The sequence below is a fragment of the Nilaparvata lugens genome, chromosome 4 (genome assembly GCF_014356525.2).
Source record: "Nilaparvata lugens isolate BPH chromosome 4, ASM1435652v1, whole genome shotgun sequence".
Taxonomy (NCBI): Eukaryota; Metazoa; Arthropoda; class Insecta; order Hemiptera; family Delphacidae; genus Nilaparvata; species Nilaparvata lugens.
The window spans coordinates 70,319,649-70,343,353 of NC_052507.1; the positions used below are offsets into that span (position 1 = coordinate 70,319,649).

Consider the following 23,705-nt stretch of genomic DNA (forward strand, 5'->3'; position numbering starts at 1 on the left):
CTGTGCTTGTAGCGCAATATACTATTAAACAGCTGGAGTCAGAAAATTGGCTTTCCGAAACGAGGCATAGTCGTAGTCATTGTCATAGTCACGTTTGAGTTAAATTTCGAGAAACTAGAAAATTGAACACAAAATACAATAAAGAGAAGATGGTGTAAAGTTTCAATCTGGTGTGGCGCACTCACACAACTTTCCTTGCCGTTATGAAAATTTATCAACTGACGCTAGTATTCCCGTGCATCTCTTGTCTACTTTTCTAAGATCTGAGCCAGCTGGTGACAGGACAATAACGCTAGATATACACGAGATCTGCTATCTCTTCATAGTGAATGATTTAATAGAATCAACAGTTTGCAATTGACTAGTCTTATTTTCTCGAATTTTGAGCTTATTTTCAATTTTAGGTGAAAATGTTACTGAACATTAATTGTAGAAATTTTTATGCTCAATCTTTTCCAGTCAAATTTTTTTGTTTAAATTGTATCTGAAGCCTGATAATTGAGAATCTAAAACCAAACTTTGCATAGATGATGCAGTGCTCCTAAAATTTTTAGATATATGAGACTTGTGGCAGTTGATAGAGCTTATTAATGACTTTTCTAGGTATGAATTTGATCAAAATCGTTGGAGCCGTTTTCGAGAAAATTCGCGAAAAACCCTGTTTTTGACAACATTTTCGCCATTTTAGCCGCCATATTGAATCGCATTTGATCGAAAATGTTCGTGTCGGATCCTTATAGTGTAAGGACTTTAAGTTCCAAATTTCAAGTCATTCCGTTAATTGGGAGATGAGATATCGTATACACAGACGCTCATACACTCATACACACACACACACCACACACACACACCACACACACACACACACAACACACACACACACACACACACACACACACACACACACACACACACATACAGACCAATACCCAAAAACCACTTTTTTGGACTCAGGGGACCTTAAGACGTATAGAGATTTGGAAATTTGGGTACCTTAATTTTTTTCGGAAAGCAATACTTTCCTTACCTATGGTAATAGGGCAAGGAAAGTAAAAATATTAGGAGGATGAGCCTTGTGGTTCAGAAAATATCAATACTTTCTATTGAAAATTAAACTCACATTTACAACAAGCAATTAACAAGATACAAACATATCAAACGCAGACGACTGTTCTTTGTAGAGGAATTCCATGTAATTGAGTTGTATTATTCTTTAAGTTAAAGAAAAAACTTATTTGAAGGGATACATTTTAATAATTATTTATATTTGAATTTGGATATGCAGCTTCAGGAAACAACTATTCACACCGCTTTTTCATTATTGAATCTCACGATGCGACATCGTTACGATATGAGTGTAACAACATCCATAGTTCAAAAACTGAAATGCAAATGTGAGAAATAGACGATCTTCTATCATTTTCACACAATGTTCCTTTAATGTTCGGTTGTAAAAACAGCACCTAATAAATCAAGTCAGTTGAATTCAATTGGAAACAAGTGACATCCTCTCTAAGACACTCAGGACAATTCAAAATGAATGGAAGCATTGGCTATAAGTCTTGTAAGGCTCCAGAACGCCCTCAACGATTGGGCCACATATTAAATTGATACGACGCAATATTATGTGGGGGACTTAAAGCGGGGACGGAAATTCAGTTAGGATGTAATTCGGGGGTCACTAAATAAACGATGGGAGATTTGGGAGATCTTTCGGGGGATATAGCGGTTGGTGGTGAGGAGGAAGAAGAGGAGGAGAAGGAGGAAGAAGAGGAGAAGCAGGACGAGAAGGAAGAGGAGGAGGTGGAGGAGGAGGATGAGGAGGTGGATGGCGAGGAGGAGGAGGAGGAGCAGAAGGAGAAGGACGTCTCACCCTGTTTCCACTAATAAATGACCGTGCTATAAAGCGTGAATAACAGTGTCGAGACATGCACTTGTACCGCTTGATACCCCCACCCCTCTCCCAAAACTAAGTCCCCATCAAGTCATGAGCTCAACTTTTTTTGAAATGGCCTCCTAACGTTTTTAAAGCCTCAGCTTCGTTTCAAGTCTCCACACACCACTTCTTAGCGCACAAGTCAACTAAGTGAGACGGTACCCTTAAAACCCTCTTCTCCACCACCATCAACAGCCGACATAATTCAACACCACTTTTGACTTTTTTGCAACGCGCATGCGCGTCATTTGTGCCACGATCCGCGTCTGTGTCACGATGAAAAATTGAGATCGACGCTGCTAATAAAAAAACTCAAGTTGTAGTATTACAGAGTCTTGATAGTACAGTATCAAGCAAGTGTTAGTTGACTGCTGAAAAACCCTGCTTCACGACCACTAAATAATTGCAGCTTGTTGGAGCTTTTTCTAAAAACCATTAATATTATGTCCCACATAATTCTTCTTTGCTTTGCAGTTCTTGTCATGGTTTCTTGAAATTAGATTTGAAAATGTAATACATCACTGGTATGTATACAGTGCTTGTATTACAAAAAGCAACTTAATTGCAACATATTAAAAACGGGAGGAACTCTCATTTTACCGTTACTTGCTGGTCTCGTTGCTACAGGAATCATCTTACTTCGCACTTCCCATTACCCACGCATAAGCGAAAAACTCAAGTGAGCATCATCAGCAATAAAAGCTCAATATTTACTAAACCATGTAGGGTTTCTGATATGCAAAGAAACCTGCTATCATCATCACGCACCATACAATAACTGAATTATCAAAAATTGCAGTTTGTGAAAAAATTCCAATTCCAATATGGTTCTCAGAACCATAGAAGTTTCAAGGAATAGGAACAATGAATTCATGTTGTAGAAGTCAAATTAGAAAGAACGATGGTTTAGTAGCCCTAGGACTAGCCCTAAAGTCCGTGAGATAGTAGCCCGAAGGACTGGTTTAATAACCCTAACAACAGCTACCTCGAGTGCGCTGACTTATATGTTATTAAGGATTTTCTTTCAATGAATAGTATTTCACATATTTCAACTGCTTTTAATTCGGATTGACAAGTTAAATGAGCCTACAATGCGACGTTGCCATTCTACCAAGTTGACACAGTACTTCATTACATCTATTCCTATCATATTATGATAAAAGTGACAGAAAATGATAAAAGTAAAAATGATAGAAATAGATGTTATAACTCACAGTACAGCTCGATAGAGATGGTGGTTGATAGAGGAGGCACGAGGCGCGTGTTGGACGCCTGGCAGGTGAGTAGGGCACCCAGGTGTTTCCGCTGCAGCTGGTCCAGAACAAGGACGTTGCGGACTCTGTCGGCCGTCACCGGCTCGTCTCCGTCGTCCAGCGACACGCCGTCACGCCACCAGCTCACGCGAGGCGTCGGCCGGCCTGAGGAAACACAGACACAGGAGACAACGGTATGAGATTGATAAGATTGTTACAAGGCTACAAGGCTTATTACAAGGCTTGTTGATAATTGTTACAAGGCTTGTTGATAATTGTTACAAGGCTGTTGCCTATGGTAACATTTACAAAAAATAGACAGTATAAAATTAAATGAAACTTAAGAAATAAATAATCATTCACAGTTCCACATTAGTATTGATCAATTACAAATATTGAAGAAAATAATACTGTACATATTGAACCATCAACACTATACTAGATCACATTAGCAAACTAAAGTTGTTATTTGCATCCATGTGGAATGAAACTCATCATGAAAGTATACCATGAAAAATTAAACTTTATAATAAAATACAATAGAGGGTAGATGGAATAGATAATAAATAAACTATCTCTCTTTCAGATACTGCGGACCCTTGCCTTCGACAACTAGGTGATATACAAGACATAATATGCAGTTTCAGCAATTGCAGTCTCCAATAAAAAGGAGAAGGTGTGATATGGTCATCCCTTCTTGCATCATATATGAACCTAACTGCATAGTTCAATGCACGCTGCAATTTCATATCAAGCTCTCCAGTTATGTCATTGTAGACCATGCTGCCATAGTCCACAATGGGCAGGACAAGACTTCGAACAAGCATAACACGAAGGTTGGTTGGGAGAAACTTCCTCAACCTCTTGAATTGATGCATTGTGGCAAAGATCCTCCTTGATAAGGTGTTGATGTGATAGATTCTTATCTATGAAAACTCCTAGAACCTTGATACATTCCTCATACTGAAGTGCATGGCCAAATTGAATTAAATTGATGGATGGTTGAATCAGACCAGAAGGTTGAGGAGTGACGAGCACAAGCAAATATTCAATTCTCAATAAGCTGAATTCCCTCAGCTTATCAGTGCCAGAGAATGTGCCCGTTACAGTTACAATATTATTCCCATAAATTCTAATGGGATTCTTGTCTATTCACATTACGCTGAAATAAGTTATAATATTGATTGTTTTATGATTTACAATTTCATGATAGTGGATTTCATGCAGTAGATATAAACTTTGTAATCAATTGTACAAATTGCAAACTCGTTACTATGAACAACGGTTAACTATACAATACATTGGAAATTTCTTCAAAAAAATTGTAATGGAAAAAATAGAAGATAATAGACTAGAGACCCCCTGGGTTGAAGAACTCGCTCATCAACTGTTGTATTGATCTCTGAGATCCGCAACTTGTAATAATTACAAGTATAGTTATTATATGGCTACCTCGTAGATGTTTGCCGTGCAGCAGCCGGAGGCCACATTGAGCACTTGTAAGGTTTTAAAAAAAACTTTGAAACTTTCTCTTTCCATTGGTATGAAGGTTGTCTATTTTGTATTTTTACTTTAATAAATACCAATTTTTGAAAATGGGTCCATCATTTAGAAAAACTCTGTACAGAGCTGATGGAAATGATTTTGGAATTATTACTTTCACAAGTATGATATTACAGTAGTAGGTTCCATGGGAATCCTATTCCAATTGAAGAACAATTTTCTGTCGCTTTAAAACTTTTGTACGCCATCTTGGATCCAACTTCATTCTGAATCCAACTTAATTTTTTCAAATGAGAAGGTGGTCATGTGATTCCGATACAGAATATCAAAGGAAAATTAATGGAAAACTCGTACATCGATATCTCAAACCGTATAAATGATACATTAATGGAATGAATGAGTACCTACATTGAATAATCAAGAGTGTTAGTAGCTCAAATAGTAGCTTCTACTGACATTTTAACACTTTGAACAAAACAAATTTGTCATAGCAACTGCTATCACAAGTTGTATTAATTACGTGTATGTTACAGACAGGCAGACAGACGTTATCGGAAGCGAGTTAATATAGAACTTATAGATTAATGTTGTGTATTATTCAGCTAAAATCATGTGTCGGCGCTTAAAGCCTGTGTGACAACTGCCAAATAATAGCATCAGCTTCATTAAATGAATGGAAAATTACAGAAATAGTATGCGAATAATTCCAACTGACTGATAAATGATGGATCAAAACAAATTTTTTTCTTATGCTCTTTCAATGTTAATTCTATATCCTGAAAAAGGACGTATAAGTGAGTCAATTTTGTTGTCCAACGAACTTGACCTGTGAAAAGGTTCGAAGAATTCGTGTTCAAAATTTGAAGCTGATTGATCAAATCTCTCTAAAGTTCTTGTCGAACATACAAACATACAGAAAACGACTTTGGGCTCTAGTAAGCCAAAAGAGAGAACTTCGCTAACGCTCGTTCAAAAATCCAAGTGTTAGTTCAGAAAGCGATGAGGAGTGAAAGTGAAGTTCACAATCGTCAACGTCGACCAATCACAAGCGAGTAGTTCATTTGCCGTCCACGCCCATTTCAAACTTCCCTATTGGTCGATGCTAAACCATCATAGCGTCTCACTGTCTCCATTTTGTTCGACAACAATTCAAACCAATCGCCTGAATAGCAAACGGAAGTAAATTATCTCTATTTACAGTTATGAATGATAGAATTGTAGTTACCGGATGAACTGTTCTTTTCTAGAATACTTTTGGAGAAAAGCTGAATTTGAATAATTGAATTGGATATTAATTTTGTTGAGTTTTTGGTTCTTCGATTAGATTCTTTGATTGGAATTCCATAGCTAGATTAACTCCAAACTGTCAGAATTTCCCATAAATAACACACATTCTTCTCATCCAGCAAATGCTGTCAATTTGATAAGAATCTCGCCATGGAAGAAACGGAAGCGGGCAACCTTATTTTTTGAAGCGTAATAAGGATCGTATATATATTGAACGATAAGTCATCATCATCCAACACCATATTCCACAGATCCGTGTTTGAGTGTGCATTATACACCAACTCAACCCTTACCACCTCCAGTGGTATCAGAGAAGCGTATAGGTCTATTTATGGCTGGAGGGCTGTGATGAATTCAGAGGTCTCCAGGGAAACTGAAGCTGGAGATAAAATTTAGTTAGCTTGGCAGAGTTCTGAATTTTTTATGACCACAAGCTTCCGCCAGTAATCTGTGGAGACACTGACTGATAAAATACACATTCGATTTTGAAGTTCATCTGTTCATTAAAGTCAAAGTACAGACAACATAGTAAACAACTACCACTAAACCACGACCGAAAAGTTACTATGATATTTAAACTCATAAGGAAGTTGGCAAAGATATGAGGGCTCAGATATTTCCGGGCTTTTTATTTTTACTAGTAGTTCTGTGAACTGTGGACCTCGCGCAGTAAAAACCACAGCTTCCTCTAATAGATTATGATTATGTAACACTTATATTATATTTAGTATAGCTTGACTTGTTAACCTCAATATTTTCTTTTCTTTGCTTCATAATAATGTTATCCTATTTATTTATCCGTAGCTTTGAATTACATTCAACATAATTCAATTTCTGTATTAATATTAGTTAATTTTATCTTTCACATGATTTCCATTCACCATGCTTATATTTATACCTTAATGTTATTTATACCTAATTGCTTTACAGCACACACTGTATCATAATTATCTTCCGTATCTTTCATTGTAGGCTATTACCGTTTATTTTTAATTTCTCACATGTTCAATTTGTTGGTAAATAGTAGTGAAGAATGATTTGGGCGTAATGCCTGTAGTCTTCCGTGACATTGTAAATAAATAAATAAAAACTGTCCATCACAGTGAATTATGTCCTGTCCTGACGTGTCGGCGAGATATCGGTGTGTAAACAACTAATGGCTCTTTGGTTTGTTGTATCGACAATAATTTTTTGCAAACAACTCATCATCAACAAGAAACTATCATCAAAAGCTTACCGAGTTGAAAGCAGAGAAAAGTCGGGAGAAAATAATATGCTACTTCGAGTTATCAAATTGCATGCTTCATCGCTTGCAATTGATAGTTCACACGACAGCTGATTTCACACCAAGTTACATTGAGATATCAATTGCATGCGTCATTGCATGCAATTAATAATCCAATCTACAGCTGATTCATGATGAATAATTCTATAGTCTGATTTTTACGTTAATATTGGCATTCGAAGGAGACTCCTTTTCCATTTGTATTATTCTTAAAAATACAAAATTTCAAAAAGCCTTTTATATACGTCGTCGCGGGATTCAAAAAGGAACTTACCTCTCAAATTTGATAAAAATCTATTGCTGCGTTTCGCCATAAATGCGAAACATATACACATAAATATAAATATGTTAACATATAAATATAAAGGGAAATGCAAAACCGTCGGCTTGATCTTAGACCTCACTTCGCTCGGTCAACTAAGTTTTCCTTCAGAATACTTAGGCCCGGTTGCACAGATGCCTGTTCAACTTTAATCATGATTTAATTCTACGAGAGCCAATCAGGGAATGCTTTTTTGGAAAGAAAGCTTCTCCGAATGGTTTTCGTTACATTTAATCGGGATTAAAAGTTTACAGACTTTTGTGCAATTGAGTGTAAGTTCGATCCTGAGAGCAATGAGAACTGTAATCTCCAGGTAATGAGACTAGGTAAAAAAGTCTTCTTCATAAACTGGGTATGGACAATACCTACTATTACTTCGTAAGTAATAGTAGGTATTGGTATGGAGCAAGTAGTATCTAAACGCGGCCGGTAACCACAATGACGTATATGAATACTGTTTAGCATGTGAGTAATCGATCCTTAATCAGGTTTTTAACTAGAAAACAGTTCGACAGAGATAACTTTGGAGAAAATAGAACACTTCTAATTCAATTGATGGATTGTAGTTGAGATCTATTCCACCTGTGTTGGAGTGAGTCTAATACATAATCATAAATCATACACAATCATAGAGAAACAATATAAAACTTGTAGTACCCTCTTATTAAAACATTTTAACGACTAGTTTAAACCTACTTTGGTCATTTTCAAGTTAAAATGTAGAAAATTTAAAATTGTAATTTTATCTACTTGAAAAATTCACATATTTTTAATGTAGAAAATTTATTACTAGAAAATGGCCAAAGCAGGTCGAAAATAGTCGTTAAAATGTTTTAATAAGAGGGTACCACAAGTTTTATATTGTTTTTATTATATTTGAATAAATACGACCATATAAGTGGAGTGATTTTACAATCATAGAGGTATAACCTAGTCCACAATACATGATATGTTTGTATATAGGTGAAAGACACAAAACTTAAGTTTGCTGTTCTGAAGTAGAATAATTTTCGAAATAAATGTCTCTACCATAGACTACCAGTGAGATATCACTATATTGTGAGATACAGTTACATCTGTCCCTCTACTCCCAAAATAAAACTGAATAATACATTTATCAGGCTACAACAACAATACCATCTCAAATTTCCCGAGAAGATGAGTTAATTGATGAAACAATATGAAGAACTGGGGGAGGCTCAATGTTTGGAGTAATAATTATGCATGCGTTCGCGTTAAAGAAGCTTTGGAAGCAAAAAATATGATGAGATAATGAATGAAAGAAAACCGAGCAGAGAGGGTACTCGAAGCATGGCGCGGGCTTCGCTGAGAAAAAGAGAAGATTAAATTGAATTTTTAATTGGTAGTCTTTTAATTGGAGTACATCATTAAGCTGCATTCGCTTTTTGAGCTGTGAGTGTATACACAATAGCGGGCACATATTGCTGTGATCTTTGAGAAAGCTTAACCCAGTTGTGACTACTTTGATGGAAGAGCTGCTGCGCTACAAATGCTGAAACTCGAGCTTCTGCTTGGAAACAAAAAAACTGTACAAGACTGTCAGATACGATACTCATTAACAGCGTACATAATGTAAGATGTATCTTCCTTATAACCGGAGTTGATTTTTCAGATATGCGAGATATAATGTCATTCAGATATGTTACTTTCATACAAAAATAAAACTTTTCATAAAAAACCGAATATTCTATTTGCAATCAGCCACAACTTATGAGTTATTAGTTCTCTCCTCATAAAACAGCAAATTTTTGTGGTGTAATGTACTACATAAGAATACATTTTATTCAACTTTTATTTGAATTTAGTTTACACAGCTTACATAATTCTTTTCAGAATTAAATTCTCTACAATTTTTATTGCAAAAATTGATTGTTTACTCTACATTAAAGAAAGTTATTGGGCATCAAACGTAGAAGTCTGTGTTTTTCTAGTTAGATTTTTTGCATATTTAAACTTTTTTCTCAAAAAACTACTCACACTACAGCTTCCAGACTAGTTTTATTCAATTTTTCAGATATTTTTCCATATGAATCCAGCATAAGTTTTTCAAAACAATTCAGCATTGGTGTATTTCACCAGAGGAACTGAATTCCGGGCGAAATCTTTCATCCTGTATAGCTCGCTAATGAAGCATTTATGGATATTATGTTTATTAGAACTTTTTCCTTATTTTTACCTCTTCTATCACGTATTAAATTATTTTACCATAATTATGAATCACCCTGTATAAATAACTGATATTCAATTGAGAGAGTTGATGAAATAGAGGATTATAATAATAATTATTATTATTGTTGTTGTTGTTGTTGATACTTTACCTATTATATAGAACAACCACTTAGATCGACCACTCAGACGTCAAAGGCACTGGGATGATGAGATGATCTAGGAAGAAATGGGAGAATTGTATCGCTCAAGATCTTGCATAGAGGGGACTAACACCAAACAAAGCCCATGACTGAGACACAGTATGTATTTGACAATACATACAGTATGGAAACCTGGCTAGTACCCTGGCACAAAAATCCGCCATCTTGTTAGGAAGGGTCGCATTGTAATAGTATTGATGGGAAGTTCGGATCACTTTACTGATCCGGATCAATTGATCTCCAGAAGACCAGGATTGGAACTTCCTAAGGTCACGTGACGTGTCTAGTAATTGTGCCATGTAAAAAGAATTGGTTAAATAGGCGTTTGATTCACAGTTTCCATTCTGTACCTATTTTGAGACTCCTGGAAGAGACTGACTCGAAACGCTGAGCCCATCTGAGTTGGAAAAGGCTGAGAAGAAGAAGAAGATTGAACAAAACACCGCGTTACAGATAGTGGTCCCAGAGTTCCATCATTTCCATGCTCATAAGTTGTCTGTCGTTCATGAAGAAAGATTCATACAAGATTCATATAGAAAAGATTCATATAGTCGTCTATTCATTTTTGGTCCAAAATGTAGGCGTCTAATTCTCCTGGTACTTCAAACCCTAGCTTTCAGTCTCAAGTTATTAAGCAGCATCATCGTTTTTGAATGAATAACAAACCAGAGGTACACAAACCTAAAGCTGCTAAACTTCTTGATTACAAGTAGGTACTAGATCACTGGTATCTAGATTGATAATGAAGTTAGTTTTACCATAGAGAAACAATAGCGTAAGTAGATATCCCATGGTATAATGAGTTTATGTCGCAACTTTTACTGTTATCTCAAGCCGATTACTGTCACTTATTGTCGATTTCTACTGTTTTGATCGGGTGAGAGTGTATGATCGGCACAATATGAGAGACTACCAGTGTCACACAGCTTAAAGGGAAAGAACTACGTGGATTATCGGCTTGAGATAACAGTAAAAGTTACGACATAAAACTTCCTATACCATGGTATATCTACTTACACTACTGTTTCTCTATGGTTTTACACATCACATGCAACAAGTTAGTTTCTCACATGCAACTAGCTAAAACTCTCCCAATTATCGACTTGATTACGTGTGTTTACTTTCCTTGCCCTATTGCCATAAGTAAGGAAAGTATTGCTTTCCAAAAAAATTAACTCCGCCCCATCTATGCAAAGTTTGATTTTAGATTTCCAACTATCAGGCTTCAGAAACAATTTAAAAAAAAAAAACATTTTAAACGGAAATGATTGATCATAGAAATCTCTACAATTAATGTCCAGTAACATTTTCACTTAAAATTGAAAATAAGCTCGAAATTCGAGAAATTCCAGAAAATGTGATTATTCAAATGCAAACTTAGTTAGAGAGGGAACTGTTGATTCATTCACTGGATAGCAGAATTGATCTCGTCAGCTGATCAATTTTAAATCATATTTTCGAAAACTCGATTCTTACACCTGATACACACGAGTCGGTTTTTGCCAAAATTTTCATAACGGCAAGGAAAGTTCAATGAGTGCGCCACACCAGATTTTTGTAAATTTGTGTACGAATGAAAGTATGGTAGGCCTATACTTATTACTGCTATACTATATGACTAGTATCGATTCTCAAATTAAATGAGAATTTAGAATATTCCAAAGAATTTTTTCATGCTGGTCTGAATTTAGCAAGGAAAGTTCAATGAGTGCGCCACACCAGATTTTTGTAAATTTGTGTACGAATGATAGTATGGTAGGCCTTTACCTATTATTGCTAGTCGCTTACTAGTATCGATTCTCAAATCAAATGAGAATTAAGAATATTCTAAAGAATTTTCTCATGCTTGTCTGGATTTATTCAACACTCAATGTGAGAAAAGAGATGCTAAAATAATTTGCAAACAAAGTATTTACATATGATAGACAACTACTGGGAAATGAGGGAGCTTTCTACTATACCACTTGTTTAAAATTGATGGTAAATTTATATTATATAGATATCTCCATCAGAGTTAATTGGTCCAAACAATACATTGAAAACTATGCAAAAATACTTTGCCAACAAAGGATTCCCATCTGATAGGCAACTTCTGGGGAACGAGGGAGTTTTCTGTCGAACCACTTATCTTAAATCAATTACATAGTTCATATTTATTTATTAAGGTTAGCACAAAAAATACAATAATCGGAAAAGAAAACACAGGCTATTGCCCAAAACTTTTTCAATTTCCTAATTAAGAAAAAAATAATAAAAATAATTTTATTTTTAATTTAAACTTTTTATTTCCTTTATATTATAAAGACAACTCCATTAGAGTCAAATTGATTAAAATAATATTTTGAAAACCATGTAGTATCAGGCTGCAACCGAGATTGGTGTCATCTAGGATGCAGGTGTTATGCCCAAAGCTGCAATGAAAGGTTCTCATCATAATGAAAGTGGACGCTCCTTGTCACTCTCTCTCTCATACTCTCTCTCTTTCTACTCCATACTAGACCGCACCAGACTATTGCTTTCGATGAAAATTGTGAATCGAGGAACGATGTCAACATTGTAGAGATATTGAGAGGGTGGAGGAGACCGCGGTATTTCAGTGAGGAGATTGTCTCTCATCCCTTGTGCAGAATATGAAATAATTCGGACCGGATGGAGTGAGGCAACTTATTCTATTCTCTCCCTCCCTCCCTTCACTCCTCTCTCTCTCTCACTAGTCTTTTCTTTATTTCTCTCATTCTCTCTCTATACTTTCTTCTCTTCCTCTCTCCTCTCACTATCTTCTCACTATCACTCTTCTCGATCTCTCTCGCTCAATCGCACTCTCTCTCCCAACTAGTTCTCTCTTCTTTGTTGAGACGAGGTGGAATGCAGTACTGATGAAATTGTGAGGACATGATAGGGGTGACAGAGTGGAATTTGAGTGCACACAAAATTATATGTGGGACGGGATATTGGAAGAGATAGAAAATCTGGAACGATGAGGAATCAAGAAGAGGGAAGAAGGAGAGAGAAGGATGAGTAGTGGTATGGAAGGTGAAATGAAAGAAGGATTATAATAGAAAGATGAGGTATGAGCAGAGGAAAGGATTTAAGGAGATTTAAAAAGAGGAAAAGATGGGAGGCGGAGGAGTGCAAAAGAGAAGAGGTGATGGAGTGATTTTGATTCGAGGAAAATATTGTGCTGGGAATATTCAATACATTAATAACAGTAGACTGTCAGGAATCAGGCAAAAGGAGAATACGAAAAAATAAGAAGAGAAGAAAGGAAAGGAAGAGGAGGAGAAAGAACAAATGAAATATGACAAAAAAGAAGGGGAAAAAGTAGAACAGAGAAGGGGCTGGAGATGGATGGCGAGAGTTAGTCGATACTCTGGAATGACAAATAACAAGAAAGAAGAAGAAAAAGAGGAAGAAGAAGAAAAGATGATTGAGAAGAAGATGGAGAAGGAGAAGAAGAAGAAGAAGAAGAAGAAAAAAAAGAAAAAGAAGAAGAAGAAGAAGAAGAAAAGAGTAAGAAGAGGGACGGACATGATAGAGAATATGAGGAAGAAGAGAAGAAAAGAATGAAGTAAGATTATTGAGAAGTGGCTATCATGAGGCCAAAAACAACCTAGTACAAAGATATGAAATAAAAACGCTGATATAAAACACGAATATTTGGGAACAATTTATGGAAGAAGAAAACTGTTAATGACGATCAAGAGGATATCGAAGGGAAAGAGACTTTTTAAATAGAGTAAAAGATCAAATATGATAGGAGGAAAGAAAGTGAAAACTCAAAACTGGAGAAAGCAGGAATGGCGCGGAGAGCACAGAAATGAAATATCAAAGGAAAGGAGAGAGAAGTAGTGATGGAGGTACGAATGAAGAGGTTTTGCTGGGAGACGTTATCACAGTAAAGGATGGTTAAGGGGGAAAAGGGTGAGATATCTTCTTGGAAAATCGAGAAGCGATGAAAGGCTGAACGAGATAAAGATATGAGAAGGTTGTCAAGTGATTTAAGAGATTGGTGTTGGAGAAGAGTTGGTGCTCTTGGTGTGTAGAGTGAGAGGGACTGTGGCGAGGGTGGGTTCTGAAATACGATTGATTCAGGGAAGAATGAAATGTTTAGGAACCTGAGAAAACAACGGCATTGTTTTACGATTGATTGATTGATTTGATTGAACCTATTTTCTCTCTTGAACAGTAAATACCGTAACAACAATTTTTACTAAAATGGATTTCTATACAGCTGATTAGGGGTAGATGATTGGCAACTGAAACCAGGCAACTCTTAAAACATTATTGTTTTATTCACAAGAATTTCATTTCAAAACGGCTCCGATTGGTTCATGAATTACCCTGATTATTGAACATACTCTTCATTCAAATTCAATTACTGGATAATTACTTGCTGGAAATTGTCATGAAGAGAAATGACATTTCATATTTTCTTGTCGTAAAAAAATATAATTCCGCGTACTTGAAGGAGTAAATTAAATAATATTCTCATTCTATTATCACTGAAGGTTGAATAGGATTCACGCACATGCACGATGTTCAAAGATAAAGAAGCTTGAAGCTTTGACATGTAATGGATATCAAAGTGAAACAGTGGAGCGAGGAGAGGAAGAGAGCAAGGGGAAAAAGTCTGAAGTCGTATATGGAAGAGAAATATTCTGAAGATACAGCTGATGAAGTAAACGGGTTGAGTTCAAATAGGGAATATCCATTGATATTAAATGTTAGATTGTAAAAATAAATTCTTTCAAGTGCATTTACTTGAATTTTCAGAAGAATAACATTTCTATTTTGAATGAGTGAAACAGCCTATTAGATTTCAAGAAGAGATCAAACACAGTCTAGACGTCTAGACGGAATCATTAAATAGTTCCAAAGCATCAAACCATTAATAACAATCTTTTTGGTCAGTGTTGTCAAAACAACCATTCAATTCTATTACTGACGATTGAAAGAGCTAGGTAACTGGAAAAATTCAATCTCTCAAAAATCGTATTTATCATATTGATAGTGGACTGATCAGACTGGTCTAGTTTTCCTTCATAATATTGGAGCGAAATAAAGAGTCCTTGTCGATTCTTTGAAATTCTTCATTCCTCTCCTTGTTTTTTCTCCTCGTCTTCATTGTTGAGTATTCGTTTATTCACTCAAATAGACAAAATACAACGTTAACTTCAGTAAACTTGATGCCATTAGGCCAGAACAAGTACTAACTATTATTTCTAAATCCCATGGTAATATTCCAATAAAACATATGATTTCTCAATACATTACAGATAATAACTGACGAGGTAATCTATATGAATTTTCAATATTCCATTAAATTTTACTAGATCCAATGTTGGGCCATATGAATAAAGTTGAGCATTTGCTCATACTTCTAAAATATGGAGCATTTGCTTCATTTTCCATGAATAAACGTGAGCAAAACCTTTTGCTCATGCTCATCGAAAAAATAGTTTGAGCATTTGCTCAAAAGTAAAAGCTTTTGCTCAAAATTGTATGAATAAACTAGAGCATTTGCTCAACTTTTGAAGCAAATGCTTCAAAAAAGGTTAGTCTAGTCTAGAGCAGCTTATCACCTTTTGCTCATAGTAAAATGGCTCAACTAATTCGTATGAGGAAGAGGAAACTATACCAGATACTATCACAACCAATAGTGTAGGACTATAAAACTCTTTTTAGATTCAACCATGATATATATCACCATTATCCCTACAAAAGAGTAAATACAAAAGCTACCTGTTATAAAGATAGCCATCACAAAATAGGAAATAGGCATTTAAGTATATGAGAGTGTAGTCGATTATAAGAAGGCTATTGATATTATTAGAATATGCTGAAGATTATTATAGAGATGACATTTTTTCACGCTATTATTTTAAAATTCTAAACTCAACTAACCTAAAACTGTATTCATAAATAGAAAACAGAGCAGACGACGCAAACACAAGCGGTGCCCCCTGTTTGCATATTTTAGCGCTTCCGTGAGCTATAAATACAAATAATTAAGGCTACAAAAGCGAATCAGCTGATGAAAAATCTTTAAAATACGTGAGCATTTGCTCCAGAGTTCTGGAGCATAAGGTAAGAGTATAAGGTAAAGCTTATTCATATCAAAATGAGCAAATGCTTTTGCTTCTACCTTTTGCTCATGAGCAAAACCTTATGCTCAATGCTTTTGCTCATGAGCATTTGTTCTGGTTTTATTCATATGGGCCATTGTTTCCAAGATCCGCTATTTTATAAATATTTTTGTACTCTAATTGTCAAAACTGGTTACAATATTAGGATAGCTATGTCAAGGAATCATAAATACTAATTCACATATACACTTTCGAGAAGTAGAGATTGCAAGTTCTGTCGTCGGTTAAGAATAAGCTTTTGGCGGTAGATTGAGTTATGGCAACCAGCTACTCTATTCAACGAGCAAGTAGATGAGAAGTTTATGGCTCAGTATTCGTGCAGATGAGTTTGAAGCTTACAACTCAGTTCGTCTTCAAACCTAATCTGTGGGACTGCCCGAGCTCAGACGAAAGCAACAATTTATTCACCCTTGAAATCTGATAATTGTTTGAGGTCGGTGCTACAGCCAAGAACGTGATTATAACTTTGTTAATTATAAACAGGCCTAATTGTGAGTATTCCCAACTCATCTCTCTTCTGGGTATCCATCTTATTCAAGAAAGAGGGTAAGTGCTGCATTGTTTCTCTATTTCCCAGAAATACTTGGTATCCAACATACAGAATAGCCTAAAAGTTTGGACCATTTTATGCCCGTATGCAGATACTCGGTTTAAACGGAGAAATGTCAATTGTTCGTTCAAACCTCGAATGAAACACAGTATGATAAATGCAACCATATCTATAGTGAGGTCCACGTTATAATGGCAGTTGATAAAGATAGAAGAATAGCGATGCCGATTCTCTGCATTAATTAATTATATTTCTACACTGTCAAAAACATAATTGGCATGTTTGTGGACCTATAAAAGGATAGTACAACAGGCTTTGTCGAATGATAGACAAGAATAGCAAAACCAAAGTTGATCAAATACTGTCATTATAACGTGGACCTCACTATACAAGTAAACGTGATTTAGCGTTAGCATAAATGACCCTATAGGTTACATAAAATCATGAGCTTATGTAACCCAAGCTTCATGATAATATGTAGAATCTTTGGGCCACTCTGTTTAGTCCCGATTTTGGATTAATCGATAAATAGATTTGCTTATTCCATTAGCCACCTCTAATACAAGGCCGCGGCCTAAGATATTGCAACGTCGCAGTGTAGGCCTACAATCTAATACATGATTGGTGAAAAAGATCAGCTGGTATTTTCAAAAATCTTTTTCACCAATAATGTATTGGATTCTAGGCCTACACTGCGACGTTGCAATACCGTAGGCCGCGGCCTTGTATTAGAGGTGGCTATGCTTATACTGTTTGATTTTTACGATTAATAATTTTCAACTGGACTACGAATTCCACGTCTGATATGAGATTTGTTAGGCTACAATGTACTATAGTGAGGTCCACGTTATAATGGAAGTGTAGGATTGACAATACTGTTGCTGTCCTTTTCTATCATACAACAAAACTGATAGCGTTATCTCTCTCTAGCTTTGCAATGTTGTCTGTTTCCCAGAATATTTTATTTTTACTTTTGACAGTAACTGTACAAGAGTAGACAATCAATTCTCAGCTCCATTTTTTCCACCATTCTATCGGTTTTCAGGTCCGAGGCCGTAGGCCGAGGACTAGAAAAGATTGAGAGCTGGAAAAACATTTTTGCCCGTGGTGCGAACAATATTTTTCGCCACACTACAGGTATTGCTGACAAAATAAATAAAGAATACAAAATAAAGAATACTCGTTAAGCTATTGTACCTATCTCTTGATTTTAGTGGTAGAGGATTTGCAGTCAGGATTTCAGATTCTTTTAAAATTTCACTTCGAATACCACAGTCATCTTCAAGCATTTTTGAAAATTCGGAATGCACTAATCAACAATAAATAATTGAATAAAACTGGTTGCAAAGCGAATTAGTTTGATTCGAAACTGGAACCGAAATCATGGCGACTTCAGCTGATGATGAAAGTGGACACTCGCCCGATCTAGCGGATGACTTATTAACTACTTCCATGAGCGGCTGGAAAGAGACAACTTTCTGTGCAGTGTGGCGAAAAAATCTGATCTCAGTTATGGAAGCAAATTTTTGAATAAAATAATGTAGAAATATATATTCTTGATTAATTTGATATTAAATTGATTATTTTATCAAGGAAATGATAATTATTATTACATCAAATTTAATGGGATGAATTGAGTATCAGCTGTGTACACTCAGTGGCAAAATGGAGAGACTTGGCAATGTTTTTCTCCACTGCCATTATAACGTGGACCTCACTATAGGAGTTTGAAGCTTCAAGATGTAATGAGAAATATCATATATTAAAAATATCAATGATTGGCTTTCTGTGTTGTTTTGAAGGTGATGTGGTACATAACCATATTGGAATGAAAGAACTTGATTAAAAAAAAAAACTAATTCATAACGAGAGATACCAGTTTCTGCTGTTCCACCATTATCAATCTCTTGTGAACTGAAAGCTCGAACATCGAGCAGCAGGATATAATTATAGTATGGGTGAAGCAGTACAATTTGCCATTACAATCAACAGTTTTCATGACAGTATTTTGGATACTTGGGCGTGTCTGGTCTTGACCAATAACCTTCGAGCTCAACATTCATTGGTCAACAGCTATCGGCCAATCGTAGAGCTGCTGCTTCACTCACACTTCATTCTGCTACTCAATATTTGAGCTTCCAGTTTATTGAAGATGGATAATCGAGTGGGAAACCGGATCAAGTATCTCAAATATTGTTCAAATAAATTAGTGATCTTGACAATATCAAGTCGCTTCTATTCAATGTCAATTATTGGTACCTTTAGGTGCTTCATAGTTCTTTACTTTTTGTGTAGTTGAGAAGTTGATATTGTGGTAATTATTCACATTGAATGGAAAAGACTAAGAAATTGTCAAAAACCACAGATTTATTGATACTTAGAAAGACTTGGATAAATCTGTGGTTTTTGACAATTTCTTAGCCTTTTTCATTCAATAGCTCTTTACCTTTACGCGGTACATAGTTCTAAAGCCTTTGAATTAAAGGAAGACCATAGCTTTTTTTTTAGTCACAAATTCACATTATAAATAGTTCATAAGATATTCTACAATATAGTGTTGGAAATATTCACATTTGAATGATATTAATATTGTGATAAGTTTTTACCTCCAATAGCGAAACAAGTGAGCTGCAACGAGGATCCCTCTACAGTAGGCCCAGCTGCTGTCAGAATTGCTCTGCCTGTTTGGTCCAGAACTTCCAGTTTTTGTGGTGGCACTGTAACAAATCAGAGGAATAATTACAATTCATCATCACAAGTATTTTGTTAAGATCAACACATAGGTACTAAATATAAAGTAAATTATTTCAATCCTCGTTGCATGAATTATAATGTTGAAATAATGATTTACTTTGATGAAGAATGACTAGTAGCTCTGTGAACAGTAGACCTCACGCAGTATTCTCATCCACAAGTACCTGATTGAAACTATAGACCTTATGGAAATACAGCAATAGACTGGCTTCTCCACACATCTGTGTAATCACTTGTCAGCTGATTTATGATGAGTAATTCTATAGTCTGATTTTTAATCTAATATTGGCGTATGAAGGAGGCTCCTTTTTCCTTTTATATTATCCTTGAAATGCAAAATTTCCGAAAACCTTGTATATACGTCGACGCGCAATTAAAAAAGGAACATACCTGTCAAATTTCATGAAAATCTATTACCGCGTTTCGCCGTAAATGCGCAACATATAAACATTTAAACATTCAAACATTAAGAGAAATGCCAAACCGTCGACTTGAATCTTAGACCTCACTTCGCTCGGTCAATAACTACCCAGCTGGAATTAGTTTAATCTTATTCAACGATAAGGTTCGTACAGACTTATGAGCTACTAACACGCCCAGCATTTCACTCAGATGATGTTAGATCAATAAGCAATAGTAACATACCCTGAAAGAAACAGATTATTGATGTTTCAAATATAAAAGATCAAGTTGAAGGGTTGTGTTCTTGTTTTTGATTTGGAATACATTGGTATTATTCAAAATATTCAATCAATTTTGGATAATATACAAAGAAAATTGGACAACCTCCCAATAGATTACAGCTAAAAATGCATAACCATAATGAAGTCTCTGCGGACTGCTCTTGCATAGTTATAGAAAAGTTGAAAAATCAAATACTTAGGTATAATTATAGATCAAACTTGAAACGGAATGCACATATACTTCACCTTTGCTCAAATTAAAATATCTGACTTATATTTTCTACAAAATCAATAAATTAACATCCAAGTATTATTAGAAACATTATTTTGCTTATGCACACTCTTTATTTCAATATAGCATTGAGGCATGGGGGGCAGCTCAGGATACTCACTTCAATAAACTTTTTGTTCTACAGAAACATATTATCAGAGCAGCCCTGGGAAGACCGAGAATGTACCCTAGTAGACTAATATTTAAAGAAATTGATTTACCAACATTGAGACAAACATACGTAACTAACGCAATTCTGTACATTAATGAAAACAAAGACAAATTCACTACTCGTAATACACCATATACGTCCATATACTCTAATACGTCCAAATGTTTTCAATACCTACAATAACCTATTCACTAGACTTACATTTTGCAAACACCAATTGTCCTTCTATTGCCATAGAATAATAAATTGTCTACCTGAAAATTCATTCTAAATAGAATTACTAAGTGTTTAATTTATGAAATAAGAGAGTGGGTATGTAGGAAAGTTACTTCGGACTTGAGATTTCAGAAGATTAATTGACTTTTTGTTCTAGTGCTTACATTGTTATATTGTACATGCATTTATATTCTAGTGTTTATATTGCATATTGTTTCTTCTGGTACTAATTAAATTGTCTTAGATATCCATCCTAAATACCTTTAACATTTTTGAACTCTCTTCCAGAGCTCAAGCATTAGCTTTTCTGGGAGAGCCCATTATTTCAATATTAAAATAAAGAAACATTCGTTGAATATGTTTTTCAATTAGTTTAGATTATAATTAGTTATAACATTATAAGAATGTTATGTTTCACTTGTTTAAAAAAAAAGAATGGCAATAAATTGATTTGATTTGATATTATTACATAATATTACATAAACACTGAGATTCAGATATAAAAATCATAGCACCAGCTGATGAAGAGTGCAATACGCATGTGCGTGGTGCATAAGTCTGTACGCACCAATACATTCTATAATATACAAAATTCCATTAACCTTTCAATTGCTTCTTCATCTAATTGTGCATCACTGCATCAGAAATGTGTGTGCAGTAGTACTAGTGGTAAACTCATTTCCTCTCATACTAAGAGAATTCCTTTGAATTTATGTGTGGCGCCCCAGACACCCCTAAACAACAACAACTCTTCCAAGCGTAAATGCAGAAGTGCTGGCATTCAGCTACGGGCTAATAAGCAACAACTTTGTCCAGTTGCTTAGAAGTGACTTGCCGTTGTTATTTTGAATTTGTCGACTCATAAATATATTACAAAATAGTTTGCGCACAATGGAAGAGGGTTTAATGGAATGTAGGTTGACCTCTACAAACAAGAGAAGTTTTGCAACTATGCTGTGCAAGGGACTCAAATGAAATGAGCTTGAACTGGGACTGTCAACGCTAATTCCAGCTGAGATGCTTTTATAATATTCTATTCACTCACTCTTTCATCCTTCCACTGGATGCTTTCCAGTATGAAACTTTGTGTGGTGTTTCAAACAAAAGCTCTTCATTTCATCATTTTGAAATAGTTCTATTTGCAACTCCTTTGGTCAGTTTCCAGTTCGCGAAGACATTTGAATGGATGGATAATCCATTCTCATCAACAGCAAGAAACTCAGAATTCAATGATATTAATCAGAAAATCATCAATAAGGGATGAAAAGTTCATTCCTTTCAAGATTACGTCATTCCAGAAGAAATAGTTCTATTTGCAACCCATTTGGTCAGTTACCATTTTGCGAAGACATTAGATTGGATGGATACTTCATTCTCATTAAGGCTGTGCAAAGGCTAAAAATAAACATTTTACTCCTGATATTTTTCAAAGTTTTTTGATTTGTATATCATCAAACTATCAAAATGAAAAAGTATACTCAGATTTTTTTTGTAATCATTACTTTTTGAGATATGAGCGCCTAAAGTTTAAATTTTAGGGACAGAACATTTCAAATTCGGTAAGAGATAAGTCCATGAGATTTAGAGCATAGATCCGTCAAATTTTTCAGATAGTTATTCAATTTACAAAAAATAACTTTTAGTTGAGCTATTTTTGGTAAATTGAATAACTTTCCCAAAAATTGATATTTTCAGAAAATTATTGTTTTACTAGATAAGAATACCAGGAAGAATCCATCCTTTAAATCTCATGGATTCATATCGTACCTAATTTGAAATGTTCTGTCCCAAAAATTCAAACTTCAGTCGCTCATATCTCAAAAAGTAATGATCGGAAATAAATGTTTTCTTGAGAAAAGTTTTTATTTTGATAGCTTGATGATATAAAAATCGAAAAAACTCACAATAATAGAGAAATATCACGAGTAGAAAGTTTATTTTTAGCCTTTGCACAGCCTTAACAACAAGGTACTCGAAATTCATAGATATTCATCAGAAATAATCGGTATAAGGATGAAAAGTAGTTCCAAAATAACGTGAAATCAACAAATTGATATCAGGATTTTGATCCTGAACAGTTTATATTATTGCCGAACCTCTATTAGAATTGGAATTTGAACCTCTATTGGAATAGCGTTTTTTTATACTAATAGAGAATGAACTTGAAACGACTGCTTCAGTATCATAAAACAAGACTATCCTGTGGAAAGATTTGAAATTGTGCCGCGCACTATTTTTAATTCAGGCCTTTTCCCAAGTTATAATAGTACATTAATACGCAATAGACTAGAGCCATTATTGTAAGTGAGTTAGCGAAATAAATTATTTTCTCTCTCTATTATGAACGACCATGACTTCGAGTTTCCCATGATAGATATTTAAAAATTGTGGCTCCGAGTCGTCGAGGAATGTAGATTATGGAATTATCTCTAAAACTTAGCCTTCCTGTTGCGACATGGAGTGCGATAAGCTGGAAAACAGCAAGCATTGAAATTATAACAAACTACCGATTTTGCAGTTACTATTTGGTCCAAAGGCTCTAGAAGCCACGCGACGATTGGTCAAATTGATTCCCTTCGCCCAATAGGAGACCTGTTTCTAAATACAGTAGTGGGGATTCCCCAGCCGAGAGACCAGGTACGTTTCGGAGGACACTTTGCTAGGAGCACTACGAGAGTAAAGATGTAGTCATTATGTTTCGCCCTTTTTGGGCAAGTTACAAGTTTATAACATTAGTTGATGTAGGAGCTAGTTTTATTTTATTAAAGTTTAAATTTTCTAGTAGTGCCATGTCCTGAAAGGTTTAATTGTGTTTCTTCATCATGTACGAATAATTGTTTCTTCAAATAACCGCTAAGCGGTTCATGTGTGTCCCCAAACCAACTTCATGTACTACCACCACTTTGGTTCCGCAATTTTATGTAACACCGCTTCAAG

The 23,705-nt window shown here is 35.2% G+C and overlaps 1 protein-coding gene across 1 annotated transcript in view; it reads right to left on the reverse strand.

The window, feature by feature from the left end:
• Nucleotides 1–23,705, reverse strand: part of LOC111049693 (hemicentin-1-like) — a 440,149-nt gene that overhangs the window by 278,622 nt on the left and 137,822 nt on the right. Inside the window, exons 4-5 of the mRNA XM_039426347.1 lie at nucleotides 19,279–19,389; nucleotides 3,151–3,354 (exon numbers count right to left, since the gene is read on the reverse strand). Coding sequence (XP_039282281.1) covers nucleotides 3,151–3,354; nucleotides 19,279–19,389 — 315 coding nt within the window. The remainder of the gene's footprint in view (nucleotides 1–3,150; nucleotides 3,355–19,278; nucleotides 19,390–23,705) is intronic.